An 18,678-nucleotide genomic window follows, 5' to 3' on the forward strand; every position below is an offset into this window, starting at 1 on the left:
TATTTGTTAACTTAACAATTTTTCTTCTGCATTCGAAAAACTGATACAATCCCCGGTCTGAAAGATTGATAATTATAAAGTGTAAGCACACACTGTCAAAATCGTAAGCATCATTAGAAATATAGAAAATACTAGTACATATCTACATTAATCTGCAAATGTAAGTTTTTTTTTCATGTTTACAAACACTGAATGTATTGTATTTTGATACGTAAACGCAGATTGAACTTGAATTTCAATTATGATTTTTGTAGGTCTTCTACATCCTTACATTGACAACACAAAAAGGTGAGAATTTTAACAATTACATTTTTGTTTTATGTTTATTACTTCGAGATTGCTCTGTTGTTAGACGAACTAACACCGGGACTAAAACAGTCTTCACAGCAAATATCAAAATATTGTGCTTTCTATGCATTAATACTAAATATGTATCTGCTTTTAAGATACAATTTATCTATGTTGAAATTGCTCATAGCTTTCTTGGGGGTTCATGCTGATGTTATCGCTACACCATTTAATAAGATCGTGTAAAAATCACAATGCTGAGGACTTCACAACATATGCTAAGTTGCTACAAAGACGAATAAACTTCTTTTATGTTACTTTAAATGAGACAACCACTACTTACAATAGGACAAGACGACGTGATATATATTCTGAATCAGTTCCCTTTTTGGTGCATAAATTCATATGAGAAATGAATATGATAAATACTGTAAAACATCTCCTGTAGCTTAACCTGTGCATTGCAAATATTCAATTCATTTTGTCTTCAAAACATATTTTGTACGAAATTAAAACCTTTAACTACATTTCTTTTTCAAATGAGAATATCACTATTGAACGTTGTGATATATATTCTTATTTTTAAAAAAATCAAAATCATAAATGTAATCCTGGAAGAGAAAATCAACAATTCTGACCGGTTCACTGATATGAGGTCCTTTCAGGAATATGGATTTAGTACTGAAAGGGTATTTTTGTTGATATTGGTTAAATATAAATATGATTTTAAATTATTCATATAAATTATGAATTCGAAATGAAAATGAATGCCTCTATAAAGTATAAAGTTTTATGAGATCATTATACAAATAAACCATTTGTCATTACTAATGGCAAATCAAAGGTACAAACACATCAAACGAATGGAAAACAACTGTCACATTCCTTACTTGGTACAGGATCTTTCCTTATGTAGGAAATGGAACAGTACATCTGGCTTTATAGCTAGCAGTAAATCTCTCATTGGTATGCAATGTGTATGCAACACAGACATTAGTGCAACTGCGTAACATCGGAGTAAATTAGAAGCGAGTGTAACTTTTGAGGTGAAACAACAACTACCACACCAAAAGCAATTCTCATCTTCTTAAATTTACAACCTTTCGAATAAATACAACAGAAAATATTTGAACGCATTGTCAAACATATACTAGTAAAAAAATAGGATAAACCATTCCACACAATTTCAAAATAATGCTTCAAATAAAGAAATAGTTTTCTTCAATATTTTCGTGAAACAAGGGACACTAAAACAAGCTTGTTTTAAAAGTTGTCCTTGCGATATTTTGATTTCCTGGAATTGAAAAATAATTAGGAAATTTTCAGAACTTTTTGTAATTGTAATTTTTGTTTTAATAGCATATGCCTTATGTCCATCCAATGGTACATCAAACTCAGACGCCTGCTACTGGATTGTATCTGAAGGAAATGAAGCTGCAGTTTTGAATATGTGTAAAGGGCTCAATGGTACTCTTGCATCTATTCCAAACCAGGCCGTGTCAGATTTCATAACAACTAACCTTAACAGTGTCTTGACGAATCCGTATGTATTTGTAGTGGTTTTAAATATGATTTTATTATCTATTTGTACCTTATACATCATGTACATCTTTAACTTGTATACTTTGAAGACAACTTGTCGTAAGCAGGTTATTGTGGTATTATATTTTGTAACATTTGTTTATTCTTTAGTTTTCTATGTTGTGTCATGTATACTATTGTTTGTCTGTTTGTCCTTTTCATTTTTAGTCTTGGCGTTGTCAGTTTATTTTAGATTTATGAGTTTGACTGTCCTTCTGGTATCTTTCGTCCCTCTTTTATTGGCAAAATTAGACACGTTTGCCACGGTAGATCGAATTATTGTTCAAAAATAATTCAAAGCGTACAATTGACAGAATTTCTTACTTTGCAAGACACTTGTCATACCTCCATATCAAATATATTGTTGTCCCCGCAAACAAATTCCAAAATAATATCTTTTTACCTCACCTGGTCAAAAGGGCCAAGTAAGCTTTTCTCATCACTTAGCGTCCGTCGTCGTCCGATAAAAAACTTTTACAAACATCCTCTGAAACTACTATGCAACTTTTAACCAAACTTGACACAATCATCACTAGGGTATCTAGTCTTAAAAATGTGTCCGATGACTCCGCCCGCCAACCAAGTTGGCCGACATGACTAAAAAAAGTGCATAGGGGTAAAATGCAGTTTTGGCTTATATCTATGAAACAAAAGCATCAAGAGAGCAAATCTGACAGGAATTAAAATGGTCATCCGGTCAAAATCTATCTGCCCTGAAATTTTCGTAATTGCTGCTATGAATTGGTAAGTTTAAGAAAGTTTGCAGTTTTTGGTCATTATTTCAAATATTATTACAGTTAGAGATAAACTGTAAACAGCAATAATGTACAGCAAAGTAAGATCTACAGATAAATCAATATGACCGAAATGGTCAATTGATCCCTTAAGGGGTTACTACCCTTTATAGTCAATTTTTCAAAATTTTCCTAAAATTTGTAAACTTTGGTAATATTAACATAATATTTTTATGTAAAACTACTCGGCAAAGTTCATTATAGATAGAGATTATTTAAAACAGTAAGAATTATTAGTAAAGTTAGATCTACAAACACATTACCATGACCAAAACACAGTTTTGTCATGAATTCTATTCTTGTTTATAATGTGTGTAATTTGTTTCATATGAAAATAGACCAAGGTGAGCGACACAGGCTCTTAAGAACCTCTAGTTTGTGTGTAAATCGTATTATATAAACTACTTGATAAATGAATTAGGAATTGCCAGTACACTTACAAACTCAACGTATATCCTCTCGACACTTACAAAGGAGGACAATCTGGATAATCATAGGTCTGTTCTATGTTCCTTTTGAATTTCAACCAAAGATGAAAAACTGGATTTTTCATCACTTTATTGGATACCTAAACTACAAAAGTGTCATTACAAACAACGGTATATTGCTGGGTCTTAAAGTGCTCCATGACACCTTTTTCTAGATTATTAACATCAATTTTATCACGCTTAAAGTCGGGCTTTAAAGTTATTGTGAAACTGCCTATTCTACAGGTGCCGTGAATCAGATTTAGATACTGAAAAATCTAAAGATCTTTTAGAGTACATACAATCAAGACGCTTTTATTTTGCAAAAGTATCAAAACATAAATATTTTACACTTTACACAAGTATTCCTCATCCCAAACTAAAATACAAATTGAAAGAGTTGGTATTGCTTTGTTTCATAAAAAAGAATGACCAACGTAAATACAAGTATCTTGTCTAAGGAAGAGATAAATTGACTTTGTAATAAAATCACTCTGATTCAAATAATTTTTTTTCTGAAACTGACATTATCAAGTTGCTTGATTTCTTGATTGACAACATATTTGTTACTTTTGGAAGAAGTGTTTGTTACAACAACCAATTATGTCTCTCTTCTTGTCGACTTTATTTTTATGAGGCTGACTTTATACAAGAACTTCTAAGGAAAAAAAGAGGAGAAGTTAGCAATATACTTCATTTCCCGCTATATAGATAATAGTTTCTCACTAAACTAAAGAATACAACAGATACATTGAAGAATATCTTATATATTGACTTAAATTTAAAAAAGAGGGACGAAAGATACCAGAGGGACAGTCAAACCCATAAATCGAAAATAAACTGACCACGCCATGACTAAAAATAAAAAAGACAAAAAGACAAACAATAGTACACATGCCACAACATAGAAAATCAAAGAATAAACAACACAGACCCCACCAAAAACTAGGGGTAATATCAGGTGCTCTGGAAGGATTAGCAGATCCTACCCCACATGTGGCACCCGTCGTGTTGCTTATGTGATAACAAATCCGGTCTTATTCGGTAAGTCACATTCATGAAAGGGAAGGGATTGTAGTTTCCACGTCAAGAACATATCCGATATCATATGTGAAACGGTTATTCCATAACGGTGATGGTGTCCGTAAAATTTACAATGCTTTACGACAAAAGAGATGATTTCAACTTCCCAATTGTGAACTTTCACTTTCTATTTAGCAACATGCCAGCAGCGCCTGAATACGGAGTATGATACAATTTTCCGAGCTTGTATTTCTTATCATGATTGCCCTGATAGAAGGTTGCTGCTCACAAGGAAGCTATTAAACCAAGAGTTCCAAATGGTGAAGCTGACATCATCCCTTCGTTAATTTTACGGACGCCTTCGCGAGTTAGTTGACCGTTACTGAATACCATTTTCATGTATCGGATATGTTCCGTGTGTCGTCTTTAGTTTTCTATATTGTGCCTTGTGAACCATGATTTGTCTGTTTGTCTTTTTTCTCTTCAGCCATGCCGTTGTCCGTTTATTTATTATTTTTATCTATGAGTTTGAATGTCCCTCTGGTATATTTCGTTCTTTTTTCAATATTTATTTTGTCCTTGTAAAATAACAAACACTGTTTACATACTCAGAACGATTGTTTTGAAGAAAATATTTTGAAGTTATAATGAGGAAATAAGTTAAAAGCATATGGTCGATTCTTCAAATTGAAAATACTGTAGATTTTGAGCTGACAGATAACATATGACTTTAGGTACTATATACTTAGTGGATATTTTATTGGCGTGAATGACAAAAATACTGAAGGACAATACATGAACTACGAGGGTGAAGTGCAGAGTTGGACAAACTGGGGTCCTGGATTTGTAGGTGGTGGAAACAGCCAAAATTGCGTTAAACTTGTACCTTTCCTTGACAATAAATGGGATGATGACGACTGTTTAGTGGAAGCACCTGGTGTGTGCTACTTCAAATGTAGGTAGATATTTATATACAGAATAATATTTTAGTCAACACGAGGGTATCGCCAGCCCAGTAGTCATTGCTTCGGTGTTGACAAGAATATCAATTATATAGTCATGTTTATAAATTTATAGTTTGGAATTATTGAAAAACTTAGAATTTTCATATCCCAGGCAAAGATTGGCACAACTTTTTGCAATGCTCTTCAATTGTATACTTGTTATGTTTTTCTAACTATTTCGATCTGAGCGTCACTGATGAGTCATATGTTGACGAAGCACGCGTCTGGCGTGTCAAATTATAAGCCTGGTACCTTTGATAAATATTTATACTTTTATTCTGTTTTATAACTCTTAAACATCTTGCAAAATTTCTAGATTTTACTTTCAAATATGCCAATGATGTCCTGTCACATCTCATTTATTTCAATGACATATGATTAATATTAATGATACTATGCATGGAAACTATACGGGCTGCTTCATATTTGAATTACATTTTTCGCAATGTTGACACAAATGGACAACTTTGAATAAAGTCTTTGACTAACGTGATGATTTCAACTTTCTAATTGTCAACCTACAGTTGGTTGGCAGTAACATACCCATTGTCCAAAAAATGGTGTTGTCATATTTCAAGTAGTAGGTGACGCTTGTGTGCCAGCACTTCAATACTTGAAGGGAAATGCTTTAGTTTTGGTGGTGTTTTGTTTTATCAGCTTTTCCAACGTTATCTAAGATTTTGGACGTTCGAATATTTTGTCTCGATCTTCACTGAAGAGACATTATTTGTGGAAATGCGCATATAGTACTATTTAATTGAAACATTTAATGTTATTCATAAATTCATTTACAGGATTATAGTCCTACCACAGAAACTGCTTACATGTAAACAAGAGGAAGAACGTCTAAAATCGACGCTACATAAGTTTTACGATCACCATCACGAATTGGTTGACTTATATGATGTGTCTATTTCCCAGGACACTAATACATTGTTTCTTTTTAAAAATCGTTATTAAGTACTAATGCCGGAGACGCTTATCATATCGAAGCATCCGGCCTCCCTCACTTTTAGTTTGTTACATTGATCAGTCTCATTTCCTCGGAGTTAAGTGTTTTTGTAATTTTACTTTTTTTAACATCGCTACACTTGTATTGCCCAAATTGACATTAAAAGATATTACAAATTTGTTTATTAACTTTAAAAATATTTTTATGTCCCACTACGATAGAAGGGGGGCATTATGTTTTCTGGTCTGTGTGCCCTTCCGTCTGTTTGTCTGTCTGTCCGTTCGTTCGTTCGTCTGTCCGTCCGTTCGTCCCACTTCAGGTTAAAGTTTTTGGTCAAGGTAGTTTTTGATGAAGCTAAAGTCCAATCTACTTGTAACTAACTTCATAATGTTCCTTAGGATATGATCTTTCTTATTTTAAAACAAAATTAGACTTTTGACCCCATTTTCATGGTTTACTGAACATAGAAATTAAAAGTGTGAGTTTCAGGTTAAAGTTTTTGGTCAAGGTAGTTTTTGATGAAGTTAAAGTCCAATCAACTTGAAACTGAGTACATGTTCCCTATTGGTTGATCTTTTTACTTTTATTTATTTTTATTTTGACAAATGATAATTTTAAAGTTCAGAAGCTAATTATCTGAACGAAAATATTTCACTGATCTTTGTCAATTTGGACTCGTAGTGTTTTTTTGGTTTTTTTTTATTTTAATTACTTTAATTTGGCTGCTTTATTAACTTTTAATAAAACCAAACCACTATTCATGGATGACCATAGCTGTTTTAATTGCACCTCGATTGCGCCCTCTTTTCATCAGTCACTGAAAAATACTTGTTACGGGTTAAGAACTATATAACAATGAGCATTTTTGTTTACTTTAATAAGAATAATTAGTTTTTGGACTATTTACTATGATACTAGTGTATAATTCTTTGGACTTTGTATTGATACAAGTTTTGAATCCGCCAAAAATAAGAACCGCCCAAATATTGAACCCACTATACGGTAGTTCAAATACAGAAAAAGAATGTAACCATTAACCAGGAAATACTGTGACCCTCATCGGTCATATACTTTATGCTGCACTTGACTGGATGCTGAAAGACATCAGTATACTAAATATGTAGCTACTAGCAGTTTCAAATGTTAAAAGCATTCAGTTGGCTTCTTTAATGTGGCTTGAGTGTCTTCCTCCATCTTGGATTTTGAAGTCGCATATAACAGTCGATCTAGATCTTTAATGAAATGTGCAAATTTTTAGAGTAGTCTATAATTCGTGTGCAAGACTTTTAATATGAATACTAGTATAGAAAATAAGTGTGTTTTATCATATTTACGGTTGTAATGTCTGAAAAAAATCCACCATACGTGAGTTTGATTCATTTTTTTCAACTTTGCAAAAAAAAAAAAAAAAAACAGGCGAGATAACTCAGATAAAGTTATTTTAGAATACTAGATAGTTCTATGATTATTTTTTTTTAATATGTAGCAAGACAACAAGTTCTGTTATTTTTAATTTTATTTTATCTCCACTTTATAGAGGTTTCTACTCACATTTTATCTTAAAATTCTGTCCTGTAGTTGTTTTTTATCACACAAAATTTAATTTAACATGCATAATCCATACAAAATCTGACAGTTTTGCACAACCGGTAGCGTGAAAAAAAATTCGTTGATCCATACTTTTTATTATATTTTTGAAAAAAAGCATGATACAAACTTCATTTGGATAAATCACTTAAATATTCTATGGATTTTAATAAGGACGTCCGAGCCACCTTAAGTTGACATGAAAAGTTGAACCTATGCGTTTGTCTTAATAACATAGGCATGGCTATTCTTTCTCCATAATTTGTTTTGGAAACATTGTGTTAATTTTCCTAATTCGATTATTTAAGGAATGACTGTAATATTTTTTTCTGTCTATGAAGAAATGCCATAAAAAAGTTTGGTGCACACTGAATAACGGGTTATTTAACAGTGTGCACCACATTTTTTTATATTATTTCGAAAAGACAGAAAAATATTACAGTCATTTTTTATAATTTAATTCTAAATTCCATTTTAAACCGTAGAAAACCATGAAAAAACGTTGATGACGTCACGGTCACATGACTAAATTATGTCAATGAGCTGATAACAAAATAACGTCAGCCAATCAGAAGACGCGTTACATCCAAAATTAAATTATTATAAAATATATATATTATAAATATTGCGGCTACCAACTGTTGTAACATTGTTTCTTATCATGTTGAGTAGTGTAAATGTACATTTCTTTGCCATTAAACAAACGTACATAAGCAGAAAGAGACATAAAAAAACCACAGGCACTTGTCTCAGAAAATTTTTTTCCTATATACCTTAATATAACACAAGGTACTTAATAACTAAATTTTTTGAAAAATGACACCCAGTCCCGAATTCCCGTTATTTTTCGATTTCTCGGTTGTCAAACCTACTTAAACTTAATATGCCGTAAATCTAAATTGATTTATCTACACAATGGTATATGACACGACTATCATTGTTGTCGGGATCATTAGTAGCAGGTCTCAGAAGTCGGTCAACGGGATTTTTTTTGCATTCGTCTCAAGCTTTGGCAACACCCAGCCCGCAGTGATTGAATTATTATAAAAATTATTAAAATAAAAACTGTCAGCTTCCCTCTGACTATAAATTATTATCTTTATTGTAAATTCTTTACAGATTATGTGAAACAAACCCAAATAAGTGTTTTTTGATGTCTGTCGAATGTGTCAGGAGTTTCTAATTTTAGAACTCAGATTTTCCCATTTTATTGACATCATTCAGACTCTCTCTGGACTTTACATAAGATATTGAGATAACTCCAAAGGTTTGAAAAGCGAGAAATTTTGAAGTATCATGGAACTGAATGAAAAGATGTATTTAGCTAATAATGCTATTTGTTCATGGTATGTATATTTCTAATAACATTTTGATATCATTTTGAGTAGGGAAAACAAAACAAAAACATATGTCAATCCTTATTTGAATGGTAAATTGACATTTTTAAAATCCTAAACTTGCAGAACCCCTTGTATTTTTGAAAATATTCATCAATAGTCGATTTTTGTAATAGTTTGTCATTTGAAAAATGACCATCTGATATACCGGAGCAGGAATGGACAGTAATCCCACCTATATTAAAGGAAGCCACTCCCGTTGTTCCTGTGACTGCAACCGTTTTCCCCCCTTTTTTTAGTTCTTGTTCTATAGTACAGACCAAATGGCTCTTCCCCGTTCCACTTTGCCCCAGAAGCAAAAGGTTATGACCATTTTTTTACCTCATTCAATGCTATAAGCTGTTTGACATTCATTTTGTTATGAAACACACGTGTACACAATGACACTAATGTAGAGTTATAAATTGACCAAAATTTCCCACATTTATTTTTAGCCAGACGATTGACCAATGAGAAACCAGTATAAAATTACATGCGGACTGGGTGTTGCCAAAGCTTGAGATGAATGCAAAAAAAATCCCGTTGACCGACTTCTGAGACCTGCTACTAATGATCCCGACAACAATGATAGTCGTATCATATATCATTGTGTAGATAAATCAATTTAGATTTACGGCATATTAAGTTTAAGTAGGTTTGACAACCGAGAAATCGAAAAATAACGGGAATTCGGGACTGGGTGTCATTTTTCAAAAAATTTAGTTAAGTACCTTGTGTTATATTAAGGTATATAGGAAATTTTTTTTCTGAGACAAGTGCCTGTGAAAAAAACCCAGACAAAGCATCTGGCATATCGTAACATTCCTGTTGTTTACTAATAACATTAACAGTACCAATGGTCTGCCTTCAATGCGCATTTTGAAAATATCTGCTTCTCTAGTAATGATCAGGACCATCATATTGGAAAACCAAAAACTAATTAAAAAATGAAGAGCTCATCAAATCAAAATTGAAAAATTTTTGCCAAAGCCGTGCAAGGAAATAGTGCATTACATGAGATAAATGTATTCCTTTAATTAGAATATCTTTGGAATTTTTTTCAACCCAAATTTCAATTACACAATATTTATCCTCGTATGTTCATGCAAGTAACGAAATATTGACTCCTGGTCTAATGATACTCTCTTGAACAGTCCAACATATCGACCCAGAGGTAGTAATAACAATTACAGTGCAAATTTTACTGCACCAGATGCGAATTTTGCCAAGAAATGTCTCTTTACTGACGATCGAGGCTAAAATATTTAAAAATCCAGTGGCGGATCCAGGGGGGGGGGGTTCCGGGGGTGCGCACCCCCCCTTTATTTTTGCCGATCAATGCATTTGTATCGGGACATATGTTTTGCACCCCCCCCCCCTTTCGAAAATTCCTGCATCCGCCCCTGAAATCCAAAACGTTTTACGAAACTGAAGGGTTGATCAGATCAAATTGACAAAAAGTGTACAATTAATAAAAGCCGGCAAAGTTTGGAAACAGCAAATTTAAAAAAAAACAATAACCGTATTTTCGTGTCCGTACCGAAGTACTATATAGTTATCAAAAGTACCAGGATTATAGTTTAGTACGTCAGACGCGCGATTCGTCTACATAAGACTCATCAGTGATAGTCCTACCAAAATATATATAAAGCCAAACAAGTACAAAGTTGGAGAGCATTTCTGTGTTACTACTGTGTTACTGATACCAACGGGTGCTATCAGTCGAAGTATAGATCTATAGGTAGTAATGATATCAACCGATGCCCATTTAACTGCGCCAGTTTCACAAATCGACAAGAATAACTCTTAAGCGAAGCTCGAGGCAGACATATTTGGAACTTCAAAATATTAAACTAAAGTGGTCAAAAAGTATTGCTTAATCGGGGCGTGGAATTAGATAGTAAAAAGTAAAATCACAAAATTACTGAACTTAGAGGAAAATCAATTTGGAAAGTCCATAATCACATGGCAATTTCAAATAACAAAACGCATCAAAAACGAATCGACAAGAACTGTCATATTCCTGACTTGGTAAAGGCATTTTCAAATGTAGAAAATGGTGGATTAAACCTGGTTTTATAGCGCTAACCCTCTCACTTTGGTGACAGTCTCATCAAATTCCGTTATATTTACATTGATGCGTTAACTAAACAGACACAATAAATAAATAGTCAAAATATGGGTACATCAGTCATCATCGTATAACAATTTTAAAAGGGACAATTCAACAGAACACAAAAACATATATCTACAAATACATTCATTGATTTGTGTGTCTGGCGTCAGAAAATTTTATACGTCACATAAATTTGTCGTTCAATGGGCATGCAAACAATTTTAAAATTTACTTATTTTTAAAAAAATAGTTAAAATTATTAGGCTACCTTTTTATAATACGTATGTTGATGATATAATGATATAATGTTGCATTTATACTGCAGTTCCAAAAGATACACCGACTGTTTCCATGGAAACAATAGCAGATACCACTTCAATAGAAAGTACAACAAAGCTGGTAACAACTCGATTGCTGGAAACAACTTATCAAAAGCAAACAACAATAATCAGTGATTATACAACAGACACAAGAACTACTAAAATGGTGGAAACAACATCAGAAGCAATAAACAGTGAAATAATCGGAACAACATATCCAGGTATAAAGTAAAATCACAAAAATACCAAGGAAACATCGAGATGGAAAGTCCTTAATAAAGTGGTAAAATCAAAAGCTCAAACACATCAAACGAATGCATAACAACTGTCAAATTCCTGACTTGGTACAGGCATTTTTTTATGTAGAAAACGGTGGATTGAACCTGTTTTAATACCGCTAAACCTCTCACTTGTAGGGCAGTCACATCAAACACCATTATTTTGACAACGATGCGTGAACAAAACAAACAGACATAATGGAAAAAAACGCACAAATGGCAGCTGTATTTTACCCTGATATAAATCATTTCAGCTATTTCCTACGGGTACGCTAAAACTAATTATATTAATGTAACTGTCTCTATTATCTCTATTGTTTTAAAGTTTGTTGTTTATTGTACTTCGTGTCGATCTATTGGCCTAATATAGAAATAGAGAGACATTGTATGAAAAAGAAGTTCAAATGAAGTGGATTTAGGCAATTATAGGCAATTGTACGACTCTCAACAATGAGAAAAATCCATACCGATTGCTTGACCAAAAAAATCCTCGACATAAAATTTTGAAACAATTAATTTGAGCAAACTAACGGCCTTATTTCTAACAAGACAAATTACGAAAAACAAATATGACAGACATGAACCAACGGCAACCACTGAACTAAAGGCTCCATGTCACAAAAAATCTTAAGAAATTTATCGTACGTTATACTGAAATGTGTAAGACTGACAAGGGTTTTACTCGTAAGATTTTTTTTGTTAAAAGAGCCCAGACTTGGGACAGGCCCATAAAGAATGTGTTGCTTGGTTAAGCATTAGCCATTTACAACTGATATATTTTGTTCTTATATTGTGTTGTTACACCCCTATCCCAGGTCATAAGAAATTAAGCATTCACAGACATGTTGAACCCTGTCGTATCTATGATTCTTTATGTGTTTGTGTCTAGTCAGACGCCTTTCGTTCAATAGGTGTGGTTGGTTCATATCTGCCATATATGGGTTTTTTAAATAAGTGTATCTGAATGAATAATTGATACATTATTAAGATAAAGGGTTTGCTAGCGGTAAAACGTATGCCGTACTAGAATAAAGTTGAATATTATAATGAGCAAAATCTTGAGTTTACCTATCCTATTATGGAACTGCTGGGTTTAATAGGGGGTTGGTAATAAGTCAAGACTTACATCAAGACTTGCACCGTTTTTTTTGTTTGTTTGTTAAATTAAATTTCCTCATACATAAGTAAACACTAAAATCGTCAGATATTTTTTACTTGTATGTCAGTGTATATATTACAATGTTTTCCTACTTTCACTTTTTTACGGTGTCGTTTTTCATTTAAAGAGCTTCTGTATATTAGCACCTCAACGCAAAGCTAGATGCTAGATGCAATGATATATGTTAGTTTATGTCGTATTTTAGTTTTTCTCAAGAGACCAATTTTTTTAATCTTTCTCAAGTCAAATCAAACTTTCAGTTTTCTATCCTGAATGACAAAATCTCGGATAAGTTTGATAAAGAATTAATTACAATTTGTGTTGCATTCTAATGAAAAAAATAAAATATTACGGATTTGTTCTCGTTGTTCTCTACTGTACTGTATATTGAAGATAATTTTAATAAAACGGAAACTTAAGTGAGTATGGTCTATAATTATAAAGACAAATTGCAGTTCTTTTATAATGGACCAAGAGGACAACATCTTTTAAGATTTGACTTCTATTTCTGTTAATATTCTGTATGAGTTTTCTGCCGATTCCCGCCGTGCCCTTTCCTTTGAGGAAAGAAACCGCCCTTGTCAGACGGCCATAGCCAATGGTGATTCTGTTATGACGTCGTCGAAACAACGTTAAATTACGGGAAACAATAGACGACGGTTACGTTTGTTATTACCTCCCCTGAAACTGTTGGATATGCCCTTAAGTTATAGTTTATGCCTTACTTTGAATTGTTTCACATTTTGTCATGTCAATGCCGTATAAAGCTGACCATACTGTATGGGTTTTGCTCACTGTTGTAGGCTGAACGATGGCCCATACTAGTAGTTTCTTACATCCATTTGTGGAAAGGTGTCTCATCAGCAATCATATTACATCTCCTATAAATAACCTAATCGAGATGCTGGCATAATGTATTATCATATTTTGAAGTGCATTAGACGTCACAAGATCATGTTTTTTTTGTTGTTGTTATAATGACAATCCTTTTTGTTTTAACTAAAAACCGTTCATAATAGATAAATATTGGCTTTTACTGATTTATAAGCCATTGGCATTCTAACCTCAAAAATAGATTTGGAAAAAACAAATGAAGGTAACAAAAAAACTATTGAAGGAATCACATGTCTTTGACGCAAATAAGAGCGAGACCGATGTATCGACGTGGTAAGAAATTCCTACTATACATGCATCCCCAGCCAAGTGGATTCGGTGTTATGGTATAAAACAACTAATGCATAGCCCCATTGCTTTCTTTGTTAAAACTGCAATTTCAAGCATTAATGGCTACTTTGTCTTAAGTTCAAATCCCAAAGCGTTCACTTGATACCAAAATCTCCAAAATATATTCGATATTGACAAAACTATTTTGTTTATAATATGTACTATGTTCTTTCCGACCGGGACTGAATTAGTGGTTCTATACCTTAATATCAACGTATGTAATGAACCATAAGGTTTAGTTTCTTTGAATTAATTCACATGATTGCACCTGCTTGTTATTAGTTGAAATGCAAACACCACTGTTCTAGGTTTGGGTGTGGGATGGAATTCCGCTGACATGTTTAGCACCTCTAGGTTCTTTATGCATGTGCCTGTCCCAAGTCAGAAGCCTTAATTCAGTAGTTATCATTTGTTACTGTGTTACATATTAATTTTGTTCATTCTTTTATACATCAATAAGGCCGTCTTGTTTGAATTGGACATTAGTGATTTCGGGGCCATTTATAGCTCACTATGCGATAAGGGCTTTGCTCATTGTTGAAGTCCGTGCGGTGACCTATAGCTGTTAATTTTTGTTTCATTTGGTCTCTTGTGAACAGTTCTCATTGGCATTCATACCACATCTTCTTTGTATATAAACACCACAACGAAATTGATTTGTTGTATTTTTTTTTCCTTTAGAGAATTCCACTGAGGAATGTGTATGTGTCTGCTACGCTACAAATCAACCCATAGATCGTACAGAATTACAAGCAAAGATTGATAAATTAGTCGAAGAATTAACTATTTCTAAAACGGAAACATCACGTAAGTAACCAGATATCTCACAAAGTATATTCCAATCATTTTGCAAAGAATTCCTCTCCATCCGGTGCTACATGCTGTCTTAAAATTGCAGTGATGGTAGAGTTTTTTCTCCGTGTTCAAAGCATCTCTGTAAATTTTAGATGAAGAACAGCAATACTAGCGCTGTTCATTTGCCGTTTGTGTGTTTTTTGGTGTAGATGAACTGATTATGTGTCATAGATTGATACCCTTCCTTTGCTTTTCTATTATAAATAAGACATTAAAGAGAAAAAGCAAACACTAGTCGTTGAATTACATTTGCGCGCATTACATTAGTAGGCTTTGGAGCCAGAATGATGTGTCCAAGCTGAGACTACTGTAACACATGTGTTATAGAAGTCTCATGTCCAAGTAAAGTCACTATGGTAGTTTCATTGAGTACTAGCTCGTTTTAAATCGTTTCAAGTGAAGATTTTACAACAATTCTATACTACCCCTACTTTTTTTCATTAAACACAATATGAGCTCTATCAAACTTATTTAAATGTGTACAAATTAAAAGTTGTGTCTCTATTAGGAGAAACAAAACAAAATATCTATACATATTGATTATCACCTCCAAAAGAGGCAAAATTTGTGAACCATTCAGTTTAAAAATGATTATCTAATATACGTATCTTCGTTTAATATGCATTTATATAGTTTCTTGATATTGACACAAATGAACGGTTTCCAACTATGACAAATATGGTGACTATTCAGTTGTCAACTGCATAATTTTCAGCAGTAAAATACCCTCTGTCTTATCGTGTGGTATTTTATGTTGATATTACACTTACGCATGTTCACACTATATAAATACAAAATTTAACAAGATGTATCATGAATGATTTCCAATGACACAACTTTCCATTAGAGACCAAAAGATGTTGGTCAAATAGCAAAACACTTACCGAATAGCCCCGAAATGATATATCTATAGCAATTTAAAGATCAAATTTATCGGCAGGATTTATGTAGAAACAAATAAACAAACAATAAAACACAACACATAAATCATACAGGCTCTAAAATTACAAGTAATGGATTCCTGAGATTTGAACATAAGTAGACAACTGTTGCCGTCCAATTTAAATTCAAATGAGTAAAATATATTGATCTTACAGTTAATTAATTTAAGCAGCAGTATTTACTTATAATGTCGCAATAAACTGTTTCTGAAATATAGTGAAACATTTCAAATAACAAAAAACAATTGTATCGCAGACAGTTAAAATTTTGCATGTTATGAATCAATTTGTTATTTTTTTTTATACCTTCATTTATCGTTGTTCACCTTTTTTATATAGTTCTAGCAATTCTTACCTTTTTTTGCTGATAGCTTTTATGCTTGTATCCAATATTCTTTTAACATTAAAACTTAAGTCTCGTTAATCATGGAAAACAGAAATGTGAAACAAAAGCTGTTCTATGATTTACCGAACATTTGAGGTTTTATTTTTGTTTAACAAATTTATTCTAATTTTTAATATATTTCTATATAAAATAAAATGGTATTATAATAAATTGGTTAAACAAAAATGGAACATCGAATCTTCTTTCTGTATTTTTAACTTATAAAACTGCATCACATTATATTTGATAGAACATGAACTCAATTATTTGCATCACCTGGGTCATACTATATATTTACATGCTGAAAAAATGAAAACCATGAACACTGTATATATCTGAAGCGTCAAAAGCGCTTTTCTAGATTGACATCCATCAGAAATGTTAAAAGCCGAATATTTGTAATTGATGTACAAGAACCGAAACAGTCAAAGAGCTATATATATGATCAAAAATGACCTTAAAATAGCCAAATTAATTAATGTCAAACTTTGCCTTGGGGGGGGGGGCGGGGGGGAGGGGGGGGGCTTGAAACCCTAGTTACTTTTTAACTTGTTATTGTACATGAAAAAAATGGAAAAGCCGGACAATTTAAAAAAGATTTGTTATAAATAAAGGCAACAGTAGTATACCGCTGTTCAAAACTCGTAAAACTATGGACAAAAAACAAAATCGGGGTAACAAACTAAAACTGAGGGAAACGCATTAAATAGAAGAGGAGAACAACGACACAACATTAAAATGTAACACACACAGAAACGGACTAAGCATCAGACAAAATCCGATGAAAATAACAAATATAACATCAAAACCAAATACATGAATTTGGGATAGAAAAGTACCGTGACACGTCTTATAGTAATGTGAATTCACACTCAAATATCAGAGAAAACAAACGACACAACGGAAACACAACGTTGAAATGTAACACACACAGAAACGAACTATTATATGAATCGTACCATTAACGAAGTTATGACTACTGAGCTGATGATACTATTGAGGACTGATAGTCAACCTACAGCAGTATTGACCAATTGCTGTAAAATTTAAAACAACGCTTCGTAAATTTTATGCGTTCTTACCACGTTTCTGTGTCTGTTTTTATCAGGAACGATCAAAGTAAATTATGTCAAACCTAAGGATGTATTAAAACTTTAAACCTTGAACAGCTATTTGACCAAAAAAGCCTTAGTATTTCAAAAAGTGCGGTATTTTTGTTATTCTACCTTTTATGTCGATTTATGCATATTTTTACATTATATTTTAATCACTTTCAGGGAATAAAAGAAAGTTAATAAGTGCACCAGATAACAGAACCAGTGCAAAGAGTATTGGGTACGTTGGTGCTACTGTCCTCATACTGATCTGTGGTCTCATCATTGGAATGGACGCTTTAAATATTTGTAAAAATGCATCATCAAAATGAATCTTTGTGAGCAATATATTACCTTTGATTCAACTTGACATCATGCTATTCAGCACTCAAACATACGAAAATGTCGATACATGTCATTTACATTTATATTGTGCGGTTCAAAACGCTTTTCAAAAACTCAAGAAATACAAAAACAATATACCAAGGGAAAACAGCTGAAACCGTAGTTATTATTTGTTAAATACAAAAAAAAAAAAACTTTATAAAATTCGAGATACAGTGTCATAAGTGCAATGAACTATTTATACAATGGTTGTGTTTATACATATTTCATTATGCTGTTTAATGCTTTTATAAAAATAAAATATCGCCTAACAGTGAAAATGTTCTTTAAATATAATATTTGCCAAAGCCATGCAGTAAAGGTATCCGCAGAGCACTTTATGCGGATATTTGAAATTGTCCCAGAGCATAAACAATGGTCATGCAATATTGTATTTAATTATGGATTATACTGAACATCTTATTTATTTTTCATTGTTATTTTTATGGATAAGAATTCTTTTGCATACAAATGTTGAGCAGGAGTCTACATTAAAAATAAAGATAGAAATTTGAATTACTTTCGCAGATATATAAGAAAAGTTTTTGTTCATTCGTATCGATATTTTTCGAATTTACATGATCAGCATAATTCAAACATTTCCTGTGAACTAGTTTAGATCAATGAGTAAAACTTGTTTTACAATATTTGTAATAGAAACTTCGGAATTAGAATGTTACTTTGGCGTACAAATACATTTTCAAGCTCTGTCGCTGTTGAAACTGGTCTTTTGTTTCTCTAGGCCAGATTATTTGTAAACAAAGACTAAAATTTAGATGACTTCTGATATAAAATTAATATTATGTTGACCATTTTTAATATGTTATCAGCGACACAAATTGAAGACCCA

General features: G+C 32.6%; 1 protein-coding gene across 1 annotated transcript; it reads left to right on the forward strand.

Annotated features, from left to right (window-relative positions):
• The first annotated feature begins 229 nt into the window (after positions 1-229).
• LOC143070509 (uncharacterized) lies at positions 230-18,257 on the forward strand. The gene is made up of 6 exons (XM_076244770.1): positions 230-288; positions 1,648-1,831; positions 4,888-5,108; positions 11,514-11,729; positions 14,851-14,976; positions 17,628-18,257. Exons 2-6 carry the CDS (start codon positions 1,737-1,739, stop codon positions 17,774-17,776), a joined length of 807 nt encoding a protein of 268 aa, XP_076100885.1. The 5' UTR covers positions 230-288; positions 1,648-1,736; the 3' UTR covers positions 17,777-18,257.
• The last annotated feature ends 421 nt before the right edge of the window (positions 18,258-18,678 follow it).

Source organism: Mytilus galloprovincialis, chromosome 4, assembly GCF_965363235.1.
Source record: "Mytilus galloprovincialis chromosome 4, xbMytGall1.hap1.1, whole genome shotgun sequence".
NCBI lineage: Eukaryota > Metazoa > Mollusca > Bivalvia > Mytilida > Mytilidae > Mytilus > Mytilus galloprovincialis.